Source organism: Rhododendron vialii, chromosome 6a (genome assembly GCF_030253575.1).
Source record: "Rhododendron vialii isolate Sample 1 chromosome 6a, ASM3025357v1".
NCBI lineage: Eukaryota > Viridiplantae > Streptophyta > Magnoliopsida > Ericales > Ericaceae > Rhododendron > Rhododendron vialii.
In genome coordinates this window covers 31,822,643-31,843,035 of record NC_080562.1, presented here as the reverse complement: position 1 = coordinate 31,843,035, position 20,393 = coordinate 31,822,643, and the positions used below count along the sequence as shown (strand labels likewise).

The 20,393-nt window shown below is 38.2% G+C and overlaps 1 protein-coding gene, 1 long non-coding RNA gene and 4 other non-coding genes across 6 annotated transcripts; 1 reads left to right on the top strand and 5 right to left on the bottom strand.

Moving 5' to 3' along the window:
• Positions 1-1,156: 1,156 nt before the first annotated feature.
• Positions 1,157-9,033, bottom strand: LOC131330559 (uncharacterized). Its single transcript, XR_009201141.1, has 3 exons — positions 5,580-9,033; positions 4,893-4,979; positions 1,157-3,932 (listed from the first exon to the last, which is right to left on the bottom strand). It is a non-coding gene; the product is annotated as an uncharacterized LOC131330559 (long non-coding RNA).
• LOC131331598 (small nucleolar RNA snoR97) lies at positions 7,324-7,432 on the bottom strand. Its single transcript, XR_009201412.1, has one exon. It is a non-coding gene; the product is annotated as a small nucleolar RNA snoR97 (small nucleolar RNA).
• LOC131331709 (small nucleolar RNA Z278) lies at positions 7,677-7,795 on the bottom strand. Its single transcript, XR_009201508.1, has one exon. It is a non-coding gene; the product is annotated as a small nucleolar RNA Z278 (small nucleolar RNA).
• Positions 8,311-8,403, bottom strand: LOC131331701 (small nucleolar RNA Z223). The gene has a single exon (XR_009201500.1). It is a non-coding gene; the product is annotated as a small nucleolar RNA Z223 (small nucleolar RNA).
• LOC131331672 (small nucleolar RNA snoR134) lies at positions 8,640-8,793 on the bottom strand. Its single transcript, XR_009201474.1, has one exon. It is a non-coding gene; the product is annotated as a small nucleolar RNA snoR134 (small nucleolar RNA).
• A 5,212-nt stretch (positions 9,034-14,245) lies between the features above and the next one.
• On the top strand, positions 14,246-18,196 carry LOC131330558 (putative F-box/LRR-repeat protein At4g00320). The gene is made up of 4 exons (XM_058364182.1): positions 14,246-15,335; positions 15,779-16,248; positions 16,360-16,545; positions 17,226-18,196. Exons 1-4 carry the CDS (start codon positions 14,558-14,560, stop codon positions 17,430-17,432), a joined length of 1,641 nt encoding a protein of 546 aa, XP_058220165.1. The 5' UTR covers positions 14,246-14,557; the 3' UTR covers positions 17,433-18,196.
• Positions 18,197-20,393: the final 2,197 nt, after the last annotated feature.

Here is a 20,393-nt window from a genome sequence, read left to right as displayed (position 1 = left end):
GGCACTTGATGGAAGTTAAAAGTGGCCAGTGTGAATCACAAAAATAGGAAGAAAAAAAAAACCAGTGACCTTTGGTCGGAGGGGTTTATTGCACAAAAATGCCGGGACGATTGCTTTTCCTTTCTTCCTGTGTGAACGCCAAGCTAGAGAGGCTTTTTTATGTCGAAAGGCCCGGAACCTTGTCCTACTACAGGTGCTGCGACAACCTTTACCAAGTCCAAACAACTGTCGACTGCCATATCAGACCAATACACAACCCAGCCGACAAGCACAAACCCGATTCACTAGGCCGACCGAAAGGGAGGGAATTAGAACCAACCTTTGTTACACAGGACTTCTCATGCCTATTCTTTGTACAAAAGCGAGGGAATTAGAACCAACCTTAATATGTTACCCGGCGTCTGTTTTGTTTTGTTGACAATTGTTCTAATTAGTTGTTGGCTATTGATTAATTTTACTTTTTGTTTTACGAAGTACGTATTTGAATACAATATGGCCCAATGATTTTCTGGTGGACTAAGAGAGTAGCTGATTCAGTAGCATAGGCTTCAATCAAAACACACAAATAAACTCTTAATTCTACAAGGTTGAATAAAAATTTGCTTGACCTTTCTTAAACTTGGACATGGGTAATGATTTCTAGGAGCTGAACTTTTGGGCATAATTTCGTAATTTTTGAATTGGTTAAAAACAGTCAGATCATATATTCTACTAGTGGATGAGCCCGTGCCTGAAGGCACGGCGCAACACGTTTTGAAAACAATTAAATTGAGTTACCATTATATGCTTCTAACCAACTCAATAACGAACCTGTCTTTTTCAAGAATTATTTTTTTAAATATGTTTCAAACAGAGTACATCTAATCAATTTCAAATAAGTGAATTTCAAAGATGTCAACAACAAAAAAAGAGCTGTCTAAGTTTCACAAAAAAAAAAAAAATGATCATAACCTAACCAAATTAAATCACTGCATTACGATCTGTTCTTTCAACCTCCCTAATCTCCGCGAAATATGCATAGAGCAGTTCGAACATTTCATCAATTAAGTTAGATACAAAAAACTTGCACATTCATCAAACCCCTCCAGAGAATGCTAACTAAGATATAATTCTAATAGCAAATGGGCCTATGCCTGAAGACACTAATTCAAATGCATTGACCAACAACCCTGGCTCATTTAATTCTCAAAAATTCTACATAGGATCATCAAAATTTAGTGCATTGAATTCCAATTCAATCAAGCAAATTTTTTTTTAAGTTAGGGAATACAAATCAAATAAACTGTACAATTGTATGTGCTATGCCTCGTACTAATCTAAACCAACTACTCTATTTTACTATTGACCTCATCTGTCTAACAAAGGACCTAATAGCTCCATCTCCAAAATCATTAACAACTGAAAAAATAAAATAAAAATCATACTTATGTCAGTAAGAAGGGTTACCAGCTTAAAATGCGAGGCAAAATATGATTTTTTTTTTATACTTTACTTCATCGAAGAATTGCCAAAGTCAAAGAATGCAAATCAATCTTGTGTATTTGATGTGTATTATAGAAAGCCAATGGGGCCATTATACTTTTGAGGCTAATGCTCGTGCGTTTTATAGAAAAATCATACAATCTGTAACGGTCCGAATGATCAAGTCTTAGCATAGGTATGCTTTCCATGTTAACAAAAAAAAATGCTAAACTAACAAATGTCACGTGTTGGACACTACGGAGACATGCACCATGTTGACGACGCATATGGGCGTGCCAATTAAATTTAAAAGAATGTTGAATTTTTTATTAAAAAGGACCACAGTGTTGGATTTCTCGTCGGCCCTCCCTGAATGGACTAAAGAGATCATACAACACCCCCTTTTGAATCCACTACAACTAAAGCATAGAATGCTCTACATTTTGTCAAGCACTTCGAACATACAAAAGGTTGAAGTTTTGTGAAGTATTACTTGGTGGAGCTTAGACGTGCTATAAATGAATAACAATGGATGGTTAACTATTTAGAAATCTTGTTTCAAGAGCGACTACATACATGTCCAAATAAAAAACTTTTGTATTAAAAACCGAAACCATAGTAATCTATGCTAGTGCTAATAGACAGAACAAATAGGCACTCTAACAATTCAGAATCTTAGATAATTGCGATAGCTGTAGACTGCCATCTAAAGGAGAGAAAGAACACAAAGAAAAACCCCACCTATGCACTTCCTCCCACATAAAAAACCTCCACAAAGTCACAAAATTGCTCAAGAGAGGAAACCTTTCTTAAGAGGTAAGACTAACTATATACAATATGTGGCAAAGATCTGCTAGGTCAATATTCCCATAGCAAAAGAACAAACCAGAAGAACATGGACATAAAGGCCAGTGCAACCTCACTTTACCTCCTCGACCAATGACTTTATCTTCGAAGTTGTGTCTTTCTTAAGCCGTTTCTTCCTCTTTGCTTAAGGTCTTATGCAGTACATTTCATAGGGACAAACAAAAATTAGCTCGTATAATGGCCGCTATTATCAACATTTTAAAGAAACTTGATGATTTTTGTTTAGAAGAATGTGCAGTGCATAACCACCATTCTGGTCTGCATTGTCTAACGTGTACCCAATGATGATTTTTTATTTTCAAATCCGAACATGAAAATTGCTACAAAGTATAGCACAAATCACTATACAAAAATTGCGAAAGTGTTTCTGTACATTAACGGGCCATGGCAAGGAAATCAAGCTGATACCCAATGATTCAAAAGTAGCAATGTAAAGTCTACAATAATGGAATAGCAAATGAGCCATTAGATGTAAAACAAAATCATCTGATTAATAGGAAAGTTATACCTGTTAGATTCTCCTGAAATGCATGGGTTTGGCCACAACGATTTCCTCTGAGAGCAACAGAAGTGGTCGACTTTTGGCGGGATTGATGGTTCACCAAACACCCTGTTAACCACCAATTTCTGATAAAAAAAAGATCATGCCATGCTGGATGTGAATGATAAAACTCCTTTAACTGAAAAAAGAGACAGAAAAAATAAGGAGAAGAATTCAAACCTCACAAAAACTATAGCTAGGGCTTCGAAACCTCAACCATGAAGCCTCCTGGTTTCAATCTCAGCCCTTAACCACTTCCTTCTTTTGACATTTAAAAAATACAGATTATTTACCAAACTGCCATTCAAAAGGTAATTTGTGAGAGGGACATTTTGGACCCTTGGATGTGTAGAATTGGAGAGTCAAGATTGAAAGAAAAGGAATTTTCTTTTGGATATATACTACGCATTCTCTCCCTTAGAACTGTTTATGTCTAATGCAACTTCAAGAAGGCCACAAATGCACAAAAGAATCAACTCTTGGAGGGGACAAAAAGATCTGAAAAAGAAATGAAAAAATAGCCAACAAAAGTACTAACAAAATTCATATTTGCCCAAGGGATTTCGACTCATTTCTTTTTACCAAATAAATTTTCACAAATACCAAGACCCTACAAAAAAGGCCATGGGTTGTATTCTCGCTGTTGGAACTTGAGAAAATGGAGGAGAAACTTACTCGAAATTGAAATAGAAGAGCGAGGGGCGATCTCTCTTAAAAGTAGAGATCGCAATTCACTTTTTTTTTGTGTGTGTTTAATCCTTGTTCTTTATTTCACAGATGATAACATCCAAACACAAAAGGGTCACCCAATCTCATGTAAGCAACATGTCAACACCAATGGAGAAAAATAGCATCCTTTCTTTTTAACAAACTAAATAAAGTATCACAATTGACTAAGCAAAAACCATTTTATGCATGATCAAGAGATATAAAAGATGAACAGAGAAATGATACGAATAAGTAAATGTGGAAAAGAAGCCCAAAAATACTACCTGAAGTTGCAAAGATCGGAACATCAGCATCTCATCTTCCCCGCTAAACGCGGACGCCTCATTTAATTCTCCTGTATAAAAAAACCCAATGATATTGATATGCAGAGAGATATAAAGTCTCTTGTAATCCTCCTAAAGTCTCGTTTCATGTAATAAATACAATTTCTTCACCGTGTGTGTGCGAAGGAAAGATGGAGGAGGAATAGATGAAAAAAAGAGTTGCTTGTAACATATTTTGCAACCTATAACTGAATTCCATTGCTAATGTTGAAAAACGTGTTAATTTATTATGAATAAACATGAAATCGGGTCCAATAGATCAAATAGTGACGGGGGTTTTCAATTGTTTACCCTTCATACCAGTGTGTTGGAATAGAAATACAAAGCACGAAGCGAAAGTCATACATGAGGATATTATATAAGACATCTAACGTGCATATAATGATGAACATGAATTTCCGTTTGACCGGGAAAAAAAAATATAATGATGAACATGAAAAAGAGAAAACCATGTGAATTTGGCAAACAAACGCAGAGCCAAGACAGACACGATACAACACAAAAGAAAATTTTCCATACACCCAATTCATACATCCAATTAATTCCAAATCCCAAAATCTGTAAAACGAACTCAACAGTCAATGTTGCAGTTTGGGCAGTGTAGGTATGGTGGTGTCCGTAAAAGATTAGGAGAAGAAGTAGATATGGAGAAAAAGAGGAGATAGAAGAGTGTTCTGCTAGTCCTTCCTTGACCTCGCTCCCATGCCGATGGGAGACAAAGGAGAAGGGGAAATGGACCAGATGCACTCTGCACTCAAAGTATAAAAAAAATTGAAGTAATGATTGATTGTATATGAAAGTCAATGTGGCACTCGATTTTCCATCCACAGCTTCGGGAATTACATTCAATGGCGTCAATCTGTACTTTTGAGTAATAAGGCCAATGATAAAAGAAACCAAAGCAAACTAAGAAAAATTAAAAGTGAACTTCACATCTAAAATCTCTCAAACAAATGAACCAACTGACTTACCTATTCAATGGTGTCCACACCATTTCTTTCTCCATTTCCTAAAGCGTGAGGATTCAAATTCCCATTGTCCTTGCTAAGAGAAGAAAACTGTGTGCACAAACTGGTTAGAATAACCTAACCAAAATACACAAACGAAGAAACTTGTAGCCAACGAACTAATATTAATACTCAAGGACAATACTCTAGTTTACAGCTTACTAATCACAGTAAATTGTAGAAAGCAAAATAGAATGACTATAGCTTCTCACAGCCAGTCCTACTTAGGCTCCAAGTAACATTCTACCCTGCTTGTGCCTACATGAGAGTATTGGTACAGTTATGGATTTTCTAAGGAACTTTTTATTTAATCGGTAGTTTTCTAAGAGTATATGTATGGGTTCAAATTGGCCCTTGACTGAAAGCCACAATCCAGATTGCCTTCGATTTCAAAATTTTCGAGTGAAAGAAAATATAACCACCATGTGGTCAATTTCAGGAATTGCTTCCATTGTGGACTTTTACCGAACATGTGGTGAGCAAGTAACAATAAAAATTTCGACCATGCACTTTAGCACAACCACGAACTACACAGCTCCGAAGCCAAAAATTTCAACCATGCACTTTAGCACAACCACAAACTACACTACTCCAAAGCCTGAGTAACAATAAAAATCACAAAACTTGAGAAAATAATTTCGTAGAACTTACCAAGAGTGATTTCCGGAGTCTCCGGAGGTGGCGAACGGGATGAGCTTGGAATCGAGCAGCTCATAGATCGAGGAGAGCTAGAGGTGGCAACATGGACGGCGTTGCCGCAGAACTCCTCCTTCTGGTCAATGGAGGAAATGATGCGCCAGGAGGCGCGGCGGGCGCCCATGATATTCTTGTCGGCGACGGAGAGGAGGTTGCGCTCCACCACGGTGAGCTCCTCGTTCGTTCGTTCAGACCGGAGACCTTCTACATGAACGTTGTTCCTCGGTGAGAGAGAGAGAGATAAGGTAGAAAGGGGAAAGTAAAAGCAATTTTAGGAACATTTACGTGTTTTTCAAATTTTGAAAACAAAATCAGAGTTTTTACCAAAATGCCATTTGCCACTTTTATAGAATTGCCCTAAATCAAATTGATATTTACTGAAATGCCATCTTTGTTCTTAGCCCCAGTATGACACACTATTTACGAAAATGCCATCCAAAAGTTAGTTTGTGAGAGGGATAAAATTAGACCATTGGATTTTTAAGAATGGAGGGTTGAAATTTGTTTGGGGAGCAAATATTATATTGGAAAAATCCCTCCCTTGTTATATGGATTTTTCAAAACTTGGTTCCAGATTTGCCTTCAAACGGATATGCAGAAGTCAAATCCTGATTACTCCTATTTTGAACTGAAATCAGATTCGGATCAAATATAGCCGCAACAGAATTTGGTCCATGGACAAGCCTAACCCAATGTTTAAGGCTGTAAATACCGACTTTTTTTCCCCCACAAAGTTGTATATCAGCAGATAGTACATAAAATGATTGATAGGACTCAAAATCACTCTCCAAACATCATCGTCACAGTGACAAAAGCACCTTGTAGACAACTCTGTCCCTCGAAATCATTTTGCATTTACATAACCTTGACACTTGACATAAACTCGAAATCGCTTGCACCTTAATCTGCCACAGCATGTTGAAAGATATTACCTTCTCGCGCGTGATCATCCAACCTTTTCTGAACCACTTCACCAGCGACATCCTCTTTATAGGAATCCAGCTTTCCTTTCGCATCAAAATTAAGGTCGCCAGAAATGGATGTGATAATGTTTGTTCAAAATTATCTCGCACCATGCAGTAAGATTCAACAAACATCCAAACTCTGAATATGGATCTGAGTCACAGGTTACATATACTCATACTCTTGTTAGTCCCACTACCCTTTCTGTTGCAGTTGGCATTGTCAAGTTTTGCATTCGAATTCCTTGTCATCTTGCCATTTTCCTCCAGATCTCTTATTCTCCCTACCCTCGACCTCATTAGTACTTAGAACCGGCAACAACTTGTCTTGCAAAGTAAATAGGCAGCAAAGCAATATATAAAAGCAAGGCAGCTAACCACATTCATCGGAATCATCAGAAAGTTAGAAAGCATGATCTTGTCACCGACATAGAGCAATTAGCAAAGCAAGGAAAAACTACTGTTGTAACTCATCCTAGAGACCAGCCATCAGTGTATAGGAACTGTACACAAACCTCAGACACAGTACAACATTCCAGGGCCTGGCTGCACAATGTGCACTCCAATAAATAGGGCCGGGAAATTACACCAACGTTCAAGAGTTCACAAATGACTAAAACATCAACAACAAAAAAATGAGTTCCCAAATAAATAAAACAACACACACGAGACCTATTTTCTAACATAAACTGTAGCCGTTTACAACAAAATATAACTACGACCCCTTAAAACCAATGCAATGTTGTGTTGTGATTTAACTCCATCCTCGTGGCATTAGCAAGAGAAGAAGCTGATAAACAACACAAAATCTACGAGTTTTTTCAGGCCCTACACCCACAAATTATTTAGAAGTGTAGAGTATAGTTAAACTCATTTCTTAAAAATGTTATCAGCAAGTTAACGTAATTAAAACATGTTACAGAACAGAGGTGGTTCACGTACTTTCCACACATGCAAAACAGTACTCTTTGACTCCAAGTGACTAACCAAATTAGTATTGCAATTTCAAACATGTTTTGTCCATTAAAAATCACAGCAACAGAAATACATAAGCATTTGATGTTGAAAGGAAACAGATATTGAGCCTGTTGCCTCAGTGTAATCCAGTAATATCCGGTGGAATGTAGCTTCACCAAGTAGGTTCTCCCTGTGAAGACAGGGTCTTGGATCCGCAACACCTCAAACAACATGGATTATATCATCACTGGCTCTGGCAGCCAAAAGATATTACAACCACAAATCTGACACAAGATTGTCATACAGAAAATACAATCCAAAGCCTGTTCAAATCAAGCATTAACTAAAAACCATATGCTTAATGTCTCAATAAGTTCAATATTTGATGCTTAAATCTCGTAAAAATCAAGTAAGTTCTCCCCCAAAATAGGGAACTTGAGGCTAAATTTAAGTCATAATGAGAGCCAAATCTTATCTCCCTGATCTCCACTGTCTCGTGTCCAAAACCCCCTCTCTACCAACAATCAATCATTCTATTCTGATAATGTGATCGGGAGGAGTTTAGAATAGGGGAATAAGAGAGATTGGAGATGAACCAAAATGGATAACTCGTCGTAGACATCTATTCTCGCGTTTTCAAAAACAACGTACCCATGTACATACAGAAATAGAGGCGCACTCATATGATGGTTCTCAGAATTAAAACTGAAAACTAAATCTAAGCAATGGGAATCACATCAAGGGTATAGAGGCTCACATCAAGGGTGTAGAGGCTCAGACTATACAACAGCTCTATCAATCAAGAATTTTCTGAAGCAGAACTGGCGTTTAAAGCTGTAAACTAATCGTCATTGCCAAAAATGAATCAAAACTCTTTAGAATTCTGCTAAAATCAGCTCTTATCAAGAAACTCAACCATCTAATTTTATTATGCTTCAACAATTGCTCAATCAAACACAACTTATCAATAAGACGAACATTTTGGGATTATGCAATGGGGAAAAACCTGGATCACGTAAAAAGAAACTATAAAGTGCAAAAACGAAAAACTGTGAATATAAAAAAGATGATATTTTTTTTTGGTTGCTGTAGTACTATATGTTGCCGTCGGATTTGACACAGAAATAGCCAAGGGAAAGTGAGGTACAGAGGCTAAACTGCAACACAGACGGCTTGCGTTGTAGCACAAGCTTTGGGGCATTCTTCGTCAAAACTTATATTCATTCAGAGATGCCCGGGGGCTCGTGCGATTCACTAGAGATTTGCGGAAAAACCAGAGTCTACGCGTCTATACATCACACAAACGAATTCATGAACTTACCAATATGTATATGTACACACACAGGAACAATTTTAGAAGGGAAAATTTCTTTTGATGAAATGGGTAGCCCTAACTCTTGGAGAAGACACAAATGGGGGCGGAAGAGAGGTGAGAGTTAAGGCTGCATTTTGTTAAAGAGGACGGTGGAATCCTGGTTTTTATATAGAGGGATGTTTTCTGAAACCCTAAAAACCCTAATCACGCTTTTTTCTTTTTCGTTTCCTCTTTTTTGGGTGAATAACATAAAAAATTCAGCTATGGTACCCGTCACACAATACCAATATTTTTATTTTCATTAAAATTGGTCAAAATATTAGATGAACTATGAAACCGGTCCGGACCAATCTGATCCGTACCTTTCAAATTTTGCCAGTGAATTAATGGTTCGGACACGGATTGAAAAATCAAAAATCCGTGTCTCGCAGTTCGTTCCACAAATTTTCATTACGAAATCGTGAATTAACCAAACCGAATAGTGCAATATTTATTATATATAATAAATAAATAAATATTTTTTATATTAAATGTATATATATGTTTAATTTTCAGTATTGTTTAAAAAAAATTAAATATCAATTTTAGTATCTTACCTTAATAATGAGATATAGTGTAGGTCTACATAAAACCTAAGGGGTATACCGTCGCTCTTTGTAATGGGATAAGTAACCCTAGTTCAGTAGTTCTTTAACTTATTTTCCTAATTTCTATTCCTAGTTCAGAAGCCGGTGCCGCATCGCTCTTGCATTTTGATGAAAGATCTTCTTTGGTGTTTATTTGTTGTCCCACTTTGATTTTTTTTTTTTTTTGGACGGGGGCGGGGGGATTTCATGTATTGAATTGTAATGATGTCTAAAAAGTAGAAACCATATTGGTGTTTGGTTTGGTTGAATATTTAGGGTGGAATATATGCTTCAGCTTCATTTTTGCTTGCTTATGTAACATAATTTGTTGATAAAACTGTAACCGATCCGCGAGTCAATAATTGAATTTGATTGGAACTAGACCGTATGACTTTTAGTCCAGACTCGGATTCATTTTGTAAAAATTGAGACTATCGGTTCGATCTGATCCTATTCAATCCGCGAGCAATCCTAATTTGTATGAGACCCCATCGCACCATGTCGAGTTCGAAGTGAAAGTTCCATCACTTTGGGAGTATATTTAACCCGATAGAAAATTATGAGGATGCAAAACCTTAACCTTGTCCATGCCTTGAGTGTTTTCCGCTAAACTAACCAACCCCTCATTTGTGCGTATACAGTATTTGCTTTTGGTTTCTGAAAGGGCCGAGAACTCCCGAGTTTGAAGTCTGCCTTTATATGATTTAGGCCCAATCCAAAGCCTACAAAATCCAAACCTTACTGAGTGGCAGGATTCAAATAACTAACAACTTTTGGCCCATGTTTCAAAGGTGCATATAATATAGGTTCCGTCCCTATTTAATGGTCTCTCGTTATATTTTAACCGGATAAAGAATGAGTTCTATTTCTAAATCGGTTATAAATTTACAGTGTTCTTGAAATAAAAGTTCTAATAAAATGAACAGCCATAATGGAATAATAATTGAACCCTCAATATGTCGAAAACCCTCGATCTCTTTTGTGCCAAAAACTTCTGTGCCTTTGTGCTGAAAGATTTTTCAGCCGTTGGATTTAGAACATAAAAAAATTACACAATACAATGGCTAGAAACAGAGACACAAGGGTTTTTGGGATAGAGGAGATCGGACCCATCTATACATGGTTAAGTGTTGTTCATAGTTAGCCGGCTTTCATTGAGGAATTGAGAGAATTGTCTCTGAGACTCTTCCCCACACTCTTAAGCATGAATCAACTGATTCAACACTCGCCATTTCTAGAATTGGAACTTGCTAAAAAGTGTGTGTTTATTTCTGGAACGGGGTGGCACGTGCCACTCCCCCCACTTGCTAGCTCCGTCCCTGCACATCGAGGAGATGGTGTTTCAAAAACATTAATTAAAACACCCAGCTGCTGTTTCACATAACTTTTTTATTGGATTTTTGGAATTTTTTATTTTTGTCCTTATTCAATTTTTTTTTTTCACATTTGTTAATTTTGTGTCAAATTTTTATGGATTATTGGATCCTCCTCCAAAAAAAAACTAGAGTATGTGAAACAAGAGCTCAGCCATGGTGCATTAAGAAATCGTCCTTGCTGTGGTGGGGTACAGGTACAGCTCAAATAACCAATTGAACAGCAAGGATTCGTCAAGAGAGTTTATTCCAAAATCTTCTTATTCATTAAATGCACAAAAAACTGCTCTTTCCTTTCATATGGTAACAGAAATACTTTTAATAGATTTAGGCCAGTTTTAATAGTTTTCTTGTTTTTCGACGAACAAGTTCAATGCATTGTATTAAAACCAAAACAGAAACAGTAAAAAAAGGGGACACTATCGGTCCCAAATACAAAAACTAACAAAAAGAAAAAACAGGAAAAAACAACAACAGAAAACAAAAAGAAAAACCCGCATGGAACCCCGACGTCGGAGTTGGACCCATCGAACACACTCGTGAGGAGGGGTTGGAGAGATCGAAGTTGAGAGGCCTGGATGACCCGCCGCTCCAACTCGAACTCGTCTCGCCGCAGACCGGAGGCAGAAGCCACTGCAGACGCCGCCTTCGTCGCCAAAATCCAGCGAGGACTATTTCTACGATTAAGGGGGAATTATTTGTGGGGCCCTTTTTGAGCCCATTTTATAATTTAAATCATATTCTACACCGTATAGAGGCCATCCACACTTCGGGTTGGTGTTGTGTAGTGAGGTGCATAGCACCGTGCTGCGCAATGTTGAGCTGTCGAATCTTGCATCCGACGGCTCGAATCTCATATTGGCAATCAACGATCGAGATCTGTTTATTACCGAGATGAGATCTGAGCCGTCGGATGCACGATCCGATGGCTCGGAGCTGCGCAGCACGGTGCTGCGCACATCACTATCACCCAATTCAGGCCATCAGCCGTATAGTCATGTTGATCGGATTCCGCTAAATTTGATTACAAAGTGTATTTATTATGACAAAATTGTGTTACAATTACTAGAACACGTTATATCAAAGATAAATTTATAGCGATCATGTGTTAGTTGCTATCCGCTCAACATTATTTGAAATGATTGATGGTCTAAACAAGCTCTAAACAATTTGATCATTAAAGTAAACTAAGAGGAAAACGACAAATAGACAAAATCGGACGCTCTAGTACATTTTAGAGAGGAGTTGCTCCCAAAACCGGGGAGAGTAATGAGCATTATTTCATCTCCTTCAGCATCAGACGATATTGGAGTATCATTGGAATATACTTGGTGTTTTTGTCGACCTATATTTAAGGAGTCATTAGAAAATTATTCAATACTCCGCGAGTATATTCTCTCTCCTTATATAACATGTGGGGTTCACACAGAGCTCATGTGTAGGCTCCACATGTTTTGTGAGGGAAGAAAGTATATGCTCAGAGTACCGAATAATTACCCATGATGAATGCTAGAAAATGAGCGCTCTGAACCGGGTGTTATGAACATGCACCCAGACCATTATCCTCTTTTATGGTTTTCTAGTCATTTGATTAAGGACGAATGGTACATTTAGGTGATTATCTTATGTGCCTGTATTTTCTATCAACAATCCAATTTTTTTGGGCTTATCTTGGATATTTCCTAGAATATTTGGGTAAAAATCATACTTACCCATTATCATCACACTTTTACTCACTAACTCTTTTCAAAATGAAATATACTTTTAGGGACAAAATAGACAATGTACCAACTTTTACCTCCCTAACTTTACAAATTGGACATTTATTAAGGGACAGCTCAAAATGGAATACTGGACACAAAAAAAGGGACGGAGGGAGTAATATTTTATATTTCTGATTTCTTTCGGCGAGACAAACCAATAATCTACGTACAAAAATTTGACGTAAAACTAATAGTTATGAAAAAGGATAAAAACCAAAAATCCTCCAAAAAGGCAAAAGCTATGCGAAACAAGAGCTCAGCCATGGTGCATTAAGAAATTGTCCTTGCTGGTGTTGGGGTACAGCTCAAGCCTCAAATAACCAATTGAATAGCAAGGATTTGTTCAGAGAGTTTATTCCAAAATCTTCTTACATTCATTAAATGCACAAAAAACTGCTCTTTTATGTAACAGAAATACTTTTAATAGAGATTTAGTCCCGTTTTAATAGTTTTCTTGTTTTGTTTTGGCTATCTTTTTTTCCCCAGCAAGGACTATTTCTATGGTAAGGGGGAATTATTTGTCCCACAGCATTTAGTTTGTCTATTTGTGGGTCCTTTCTAAGCCCACTTTTATAATTCAAATCGTTTATATTCTACACCGCATGGAGGCCATCAACTATAGCAAGAGTAATGTTGATCGGATTCCGCTAAATTTGATTACGAAGTGTATTTATTATGACAAAAATCTGTCGCAATTATTGAAACACATTATATCAAGATAAGTTTGTAGCGATCATGTGTTAGTTGCTATATGCTCAGCATTACTTGGAATGATTGATGGTCTAAACGAGCTCTAAACAATAACTGATTTCGATCATTGTCGGATTTCGCTAAATTTGATTACGAAGCGCATTTATCATGACAAAAATCTATCGCAATTAGTGGAACACATTATATCAAGATAAATTGTAGCGATCATGTGTTATATAGTTGCTATCCGCTCAATATTATTGATGGTCTAAACGAGCTCTAAATAATGAATAATTTCAATCATTATCGGATTCTGCTAAATTTGATTACAAAATGCATTTATCATGACAAAAATCTATTGCAATTATTGAAACACGTTATATCAAGATAAATTTGTAGCGATCATGTGTTGGTTGCTATCCGTTGAGTATTACTTGAAATGATTGATGGTCTAAACGAGCTCCAACCAATGAATTATTTCGATCATTAAAGTGAACTCAGAGGAAAACGACAAATAGACAAAATTGGACGCTCTAGTCCATTTTAGGAGAGGAGTAGCTCCCAAAACCCGGGAGAATAATGAGCATTATTTCATCTCCTACTGCTCAGACGATATTGGAGTGTCATTGGTGTTCTAGTCATTTGATTAAGAACGAATGCTACTTGACGAATACTGCTTTTAAGTGATTATCTTATGTACCAGTATTTTCTATCAATAAGTTGGGCCCGATGAAGCCTATACGAGTATCCAACAGGAGAAAACTTGTTGCACACTATTAAGAAACTGAATAGTCTAGAACCGAGCTTTTCATTGATGTGTAATATTGGCTGTCTCGAAAATATAACCCTAACTTTTATATACGCTGTAAGACTTGACGACAAAGAAACCTAAACCAACTAACAAACTTGCATAATAACGAACCCGAGACTAACAAGAAAACACGAATAACATAACCTAGACGAAACAGGAAACACAATAATAACAAAAGCAAAATTAGAAAAATGAGAAGAAGGCCATAAATCAAAAGAAAAACGGTTTTTCCTAGGCCCATTAATAAATTTCCGTATTCCTCTCAGCATATTCGGCTTTGACCTGTTGCATCAGGGACTCTTTCCTAATCCATTCACAATTCAAACGCATGCATTTAGAAAAGCCAAATTCACAGGTGTTCATTACCATATGCACAGATAATACATAATTAATGTGTTCTTACTCGTGCAAGCCAAACCCTGTATAAGAATCGAGGATGGTTGATTCCCTTCTCCTGCGCTTTTGGTTCGGATTCGGATTTCACCTCATCGAATTCACCAACTCCATCCTACCTGAAGCATATCTTCTCCCAATTATCATGCCCGATCGAACCAAGTCCTCGAAAACCGTGGCGGACGGGGACCGGATCTCGGGCTTGCCCGAACCCATCGTCCACCACATCATGTCATTCCTGCCGTCGGAAGACGTTGCCCGGGCGGGGTCCCTGTCGAAGACCTGGCAGAGCCTCGGGAGTACCAACCCGAATCTCTACTTTGATCAAACCGCCTTCCAGCGGGCGCTGCCCGAGACCCTTTCTGCCGTTGAGAAACTAGACCTGTTCTTGACGTCCCTGAACCGGTCCCTCCAGGGCCTCGAAGAGAGGTCCATGAATGTTCACAAGCTCAAACTCCACGCAATCGTGCAGGATCCGCGTCTGTTCGAGTTGGCTGTCAAACGGGCGTTGAAGAGCAATGCACAAGAGATAGAACTCGATTATTATGACCTGGATAATCGGTACTACAAAATTCCGCAGTGCCTGTACTCTGCTAAACCGGTTAAGCGTATGAAGTTGACGGGATTCGAGGCGGGCATTGTGGATCTTCTTTCAGGTTGTCCTTCGATCGAGGAATTGGATTTGGTATGGTGTAATTCATCAGAGGGCGTGAAATTCTCAAGTGACAAACTTTTGAAATTTCACGTCGAGCTTCAGGTCTGTGGTGGGTTGAAGAGCATTGAGTTGGATGCATGCAATCTTCAATCTTTTAGCTATTATGGTGAGTCATTCTTATTCTATAGTATAATAACTTAGGAAAATAACTTTCACACTTTTTTTTTATATATGCACTATATTTCTTATCTTGTAGTGAAAAAATTACACGTAAAAATTTCACTGAATGACAAAAAACGTACTGCATTTATTAAAAAAAAAAGAGCGCGAAAATCACTACCCTGTAATTTATGCAGCTACTTTCTATTAAAAAGATGCATGCTTTTATACTTTATAAGTGTTTCGTATAGCATTCTTTCGAATCTTTGTTGGATTTTCTTAACGGTACCCCCTCCGTCCCCGTTTGTTGGTCCCTTTTGAGAATTCTAAATTAATTAATAAGGGGACACGATCATTGCGTAACAAAAGAATTTTTGCTGTTTTTTCTTCTAAAGAAACCACTGTAGGCGAACCTAACATACATCTTGCCTGTAAAACATGTATTTTCAGGGTACGCAATCGACTACAATGCAGTACGTGCGGCGTCATCCGTCACCCGGAGGACTTGCACCATCAATCTCTCTACATGTACATTTCTCAGAAAACTCTCCCTGAAGAACGCCAAAGTCTCGGACCAGTGGTTGGAACGCCATATCTCCGCACTTGCCCATCTCGAGGATCTCTCTCTGGTCCGTTGTGGCGGTTTGGCAATTGTGAGAATTTTTCACGAAAAGCTAAAGAGACTGCACTTGATCTCGTGCATTAAGGTGGAGGAGGCGGAGATCGACTGTCCAAAACTGCGTCGCTTTGTGTTCGAGGGTGGTCTGCCGCGTTTTGGATTCCTAAATTCCTCAGGGTCACTGGTTGCTACACTCACTGTGCAAAAGGGAACAACCATTTGGTGGTTCCACCAGTTTCGCAGACTCCTCGGATTGTTCGACCATTGCAAGACCCTCGAAATCGTCTGCGATTCCTACGAGGTACATGTTCGCGTTCCTCTACTTTTTTTTCTCTAGTCTCAATCTGTCGCTTCGATTTAATCAGTATTTCTTGTTTGGCTTACGGTGGATTTTCTTTTGTTGTTTTTTAAGGAATTGGTTTTCCCCGAAGAAGCGCGAGAGAGTTTTCTTCCTCCGTTGCATGATCTTAAGCATTTGAAGATCAATTGTAGATCTTCTACAGTAGATTATACTGAATTGGTGGACAACTTGCTCTGGCTTTCACCTCATCTGGAGATAATGTTCCTCAATTCCGAAGTCGAAAAACATTGCTTGAAGGTTCAAAATCCAGACCGCGTTTTTTCCTTTTAAATTCTTGACAAATTTGCTTCAAATTCTGAGCTCATTTAAATCAGAGTAGTTCTACACAAACATAAATCATCTATGCAATTTACTTATGCAATTATGTAGGGAGGATAATTTTGTCATTAAATTACATTTTGACTGGTTAGATGAAACTGCTTTCTAATTCATAAACAGAGAGAGGCCAAGTCCAAGTTTTTATGTACCATATATACCAGGCAGTACTCCTAGAGTACCATGTGGCATCACTTACGTGGTACTCTTGGTCAATGAGTTATCACAACACACATTATGTGGGTCTTCTCTTGTCTTCCTACAGAAATTAGCGTTGATGTTGCACATCGCTACGTGATTTGTTGAGAGTATCATGTGAAAATGCCACATGGTATTTTCGCATGATACTCCGGGAGCGTCGATGGTTTTGCTAAATGCTCTACTCTAGTTCTTGATTTTTAACCTATCATATTCTTACGTAGTATCATATTTGGGCAAAATATATTACGTTTCAAAGCCCCATAAGTTGTTAGTCCAACAACAAGAGAAATTGACTCGTTAACTTTACTGAAATTAGATAAATGCTGACATCTTGACAAGCTTTGTGTATCTTCAAAATAGTCGACAGTTTATTTACTCAGAAACTTTTCTTTTTTTGGCAGTTCCAGTACAAGAAGATATCTGAAGAGAAAGGTGAGGAGGATATACTCTGCTGCTGCAGAGCATACCCTAAAGAGTGTTGGAGGCACTGCTTGGAGAGAGTGATAATCGACAACCTTGATGGTTCTGCTAATGGAAATGACAACCGGAAAAACTTATTGAATTTTTTTTGTGAGAATGCAAAGGGGCTGGAATCAATTCAAGACTAGTCGAGAACTTTCAAAGTAGCAGAGGGAAATTTTTTGAACAATCAATGAATCTATTGTAATAGCAGCATGCGGCAGGATTCAAGCTTTGGCTCCGATGTAGAGGCGGTGTAGTTCCTTGTAGATTGGTTAGGTAACGACAATACTTCCTTACACATACTTGGATTAGCCTGCATATCTATTTTTGGGTACCAAGAAAAGAGTGATATTTTGGCATGTAAGTTGGATTAGTCGAGTCACATGATCACTTGTTCTTTGCTTGTGAGTACTCTGGTACAGTATGAAATATACTCTTGCAGAGGAACAATGTTAACCATATGAGTTCTGGGTTTTTGTCTACTGGATTTGGAGAGAAAGAAACAAGAGGCTCTTTCAGAGATGTGTTATTTCTACTTCAGTTTTGGGTGCCCTGATCATCGAGGAAGTCCGAGCTTGCTTACGCTCGTGGAGAGGCTTGAAATCTTGTGATAGTACTAGGTTGTTAGCTGGGTCATGGTGTCTTAGTCCTCACAGTTTCGCACATGTAATCTATCAGTATCTGTTTCTTTGTATTTCCTGTCTTCCTAGGCAGTTAGGAATTGTGTTAGTTTGTGCCTGGCTGTTTCTGTTGTAAGTTGGGTTTTTCCATTGTTCTTGGTTGGTTTGCTTTATAAAATGGTTCAATTACCCCCAAAAAAATAAAAATAAAATTGAGATCTACCTCTAGGTGTTATTTGCTATCACTAATGGATTTGTGGTAGATGATAGGTATTTGAAGTAGCTCGCTGTGTTGCGATAATAAGGTATGCTTATTATGGACCAACTATTTGTAAGTCCACATACGGCAAACAGGAATGATACATACACTATCACATCCACTACACCATCCATTACCTCCTCCAAAACATCGTTTTGGAGAGTTCAAAAAAAAAAAAGCGAAAATCCAAAATCCAAGAAACGGCACCTCATTAATAAGGCCATTTCCAGTGCAACGGCGTCGTTTTCCTGAGAACGGCAACTTGAAGGGAACACTTCTCCCGTTTCCATTTTTAAAAGTTAACCCAAATCTCAACTCTCTCTCTTTCTCTCTCTGATTCATCAACGGAAAATTCATCTGGCGGTTCGATGAAGAAGATGATCGGCCGATCCATAACTAGAGCCCCTCTAATTGTGTCCGTTCTGAGGGAGTGTTGTCTGAATATTTTCCTTTTGTTTCCTCTGATAAGTTCTCACCCGTGTCAAAGAAAACCCTAATTCTCTCTCTGACTACAAATTGCAGAAGCAAAGTATTACATCAGGAAATGATACAAAACAACAATTTTCTTAGTTCATATCAATTATGGATCATTATTGATTCATGTAACAAAAATTTTGCCGTCAATTTCTTCAAGTAAACAGAGTGCAAAATCCTTTCTACCAGTCTACTCCCATTGTTTTTTCATTTTTGATTTCAAAGGCTGGCTTAGTGTTTCCAGAAAAATCCCACCACATTTGGAGTCTCAAAACGTCAAACAACCCCATAAATACAGGGGATAGAAACTAGAGCATTCAGAATTTTTTGAATGTTTACAGTAATCAAACGCCATTAAACTTGAAAGCTCTCTCTTCATATCTCTCTAAAAACAATTTCTTTTAAATCACGGAAGAGTAGTTGGGTTTGGGGAGGTGGTATGAATACTGTTTTATTGAGATCGGGGGTGTGAAGTAGGTTGGTCCTCTTGTATTATTGTATGTATGTAGGTTTAAGTGTGGACTTTAGTCTGTAAATACAGTAGCATGATAGGTGAACCAATTATATACAATACTATTCAATGATATAAGCTATGATGCAAGTCACCCCGCCTTACGCCTATAAAAAGAGGACTCTTCCCGTTGTAAGAACCAAGGGAATAAAAACCAGTATTTTCAAAAGAATATTCTGTGTCTTGTGTTCTCTTTTTGATCCTACACTCCTACCGCCATGGTGGTGCTGAGAGAGAGAGACTCTGTAATTTAGTCAAAAAGCAAATAAGGAAAACAAAAGAAAGGGAGCACCCACCCCGTTAGTTGTCGTTTTCCTCAAAAAGCTAATACCCCTCTTGAAAACAGAAAGTCTACAGTTACCGATCGGGAAATCCCGATCGGAATCCCGACGTCCCGCTGGGCACTCTCCGGTCACCAGATAGCCGATCCGATCCGTCCAATAATTCTAAAAAAAAAAACCGAGTAGGCTTGCTCAAGAATAAATGGCATCCGACGTGTGTAAGTGGCCGATCCAAGCACTCCTTTTTTGGCCGATCCAAACACTCTGTTTTTGGCTGATCCAAACACAAAAATGGAGTGCTTGGATCGGCCACTTACACACGTCGGATGCCGTTTATTCTCGCGCAAGCCCACTCGATTTTTTTTTTTAGAATTATTGGACGGATCGGATCAGCCGTCCGGTGGCCGGAACGTGCCCGGCGGAGCGTCGGGATTCCGATCGGAATTTTCCGATCGGTAACTGTAGACTTACTCTCTTGAAAAGAGGAATGGCAACTAATACCCCTCTTGAAAAGAGGAATGGCAAAGTGGCTTACAGTTGGATAGCCTCGTTAATGTGGTGTCGTCCTGAGGTTGAAATGTTTGGAAGATTCACTTTATTTGATTTGCATTTTAAAAAATTATTTTTAAAAATTGAGTGGTAATGAATAAAGAAAAATAAAAAAAAATTTATTAAAAATTATTTCGAGAGTTAAAAGTTACTTTAAAAAATGAAAATCAAGGGAGTGATTGAGAGAGAGAAATGGGAAGAGAATTTGAGTCTCCCAAGCGCCAATAATTGCTCGGATTCATTCTGAAATGATCACCCACAAACGGCAAGCGCCAATAATTGCTCGGATCACATACCGCAATGATCACCCACAAACGCCCCCCTCTCTCTCCATTAAAACCTTCAAACCCAAGGAAGCCATAGAAATTTCTCTACATCACGTCTACAGTAAACCTTCAAACACACCCAACACG

Excerpts from the sequence above, each read along its gene's own strand:
- LOC131330558 (XM_058364182.1), top strand. The coding sequence starts at position 14,558 with ATGGTTGATTCCCTTCTCCTGCGCTTTTGGTTCGGATTCGGATTTCAC. Across the intron at positions 16,249-16,359 it reads TCGTCTGCGATTCCTACGAG|GAATTGGTTTTCCCCGAAGA; the intron begins GTACATGTTCGC and ends TTGTTTTTTAAG. Across the intron at positions 16,546-17,225 it reads TCGAAAAACATTGCTTGAAG|TTCCAGTACAAGAAGATATC; the intron begins GTTCAAAATCCA and ends TTTTTTTGGCAG.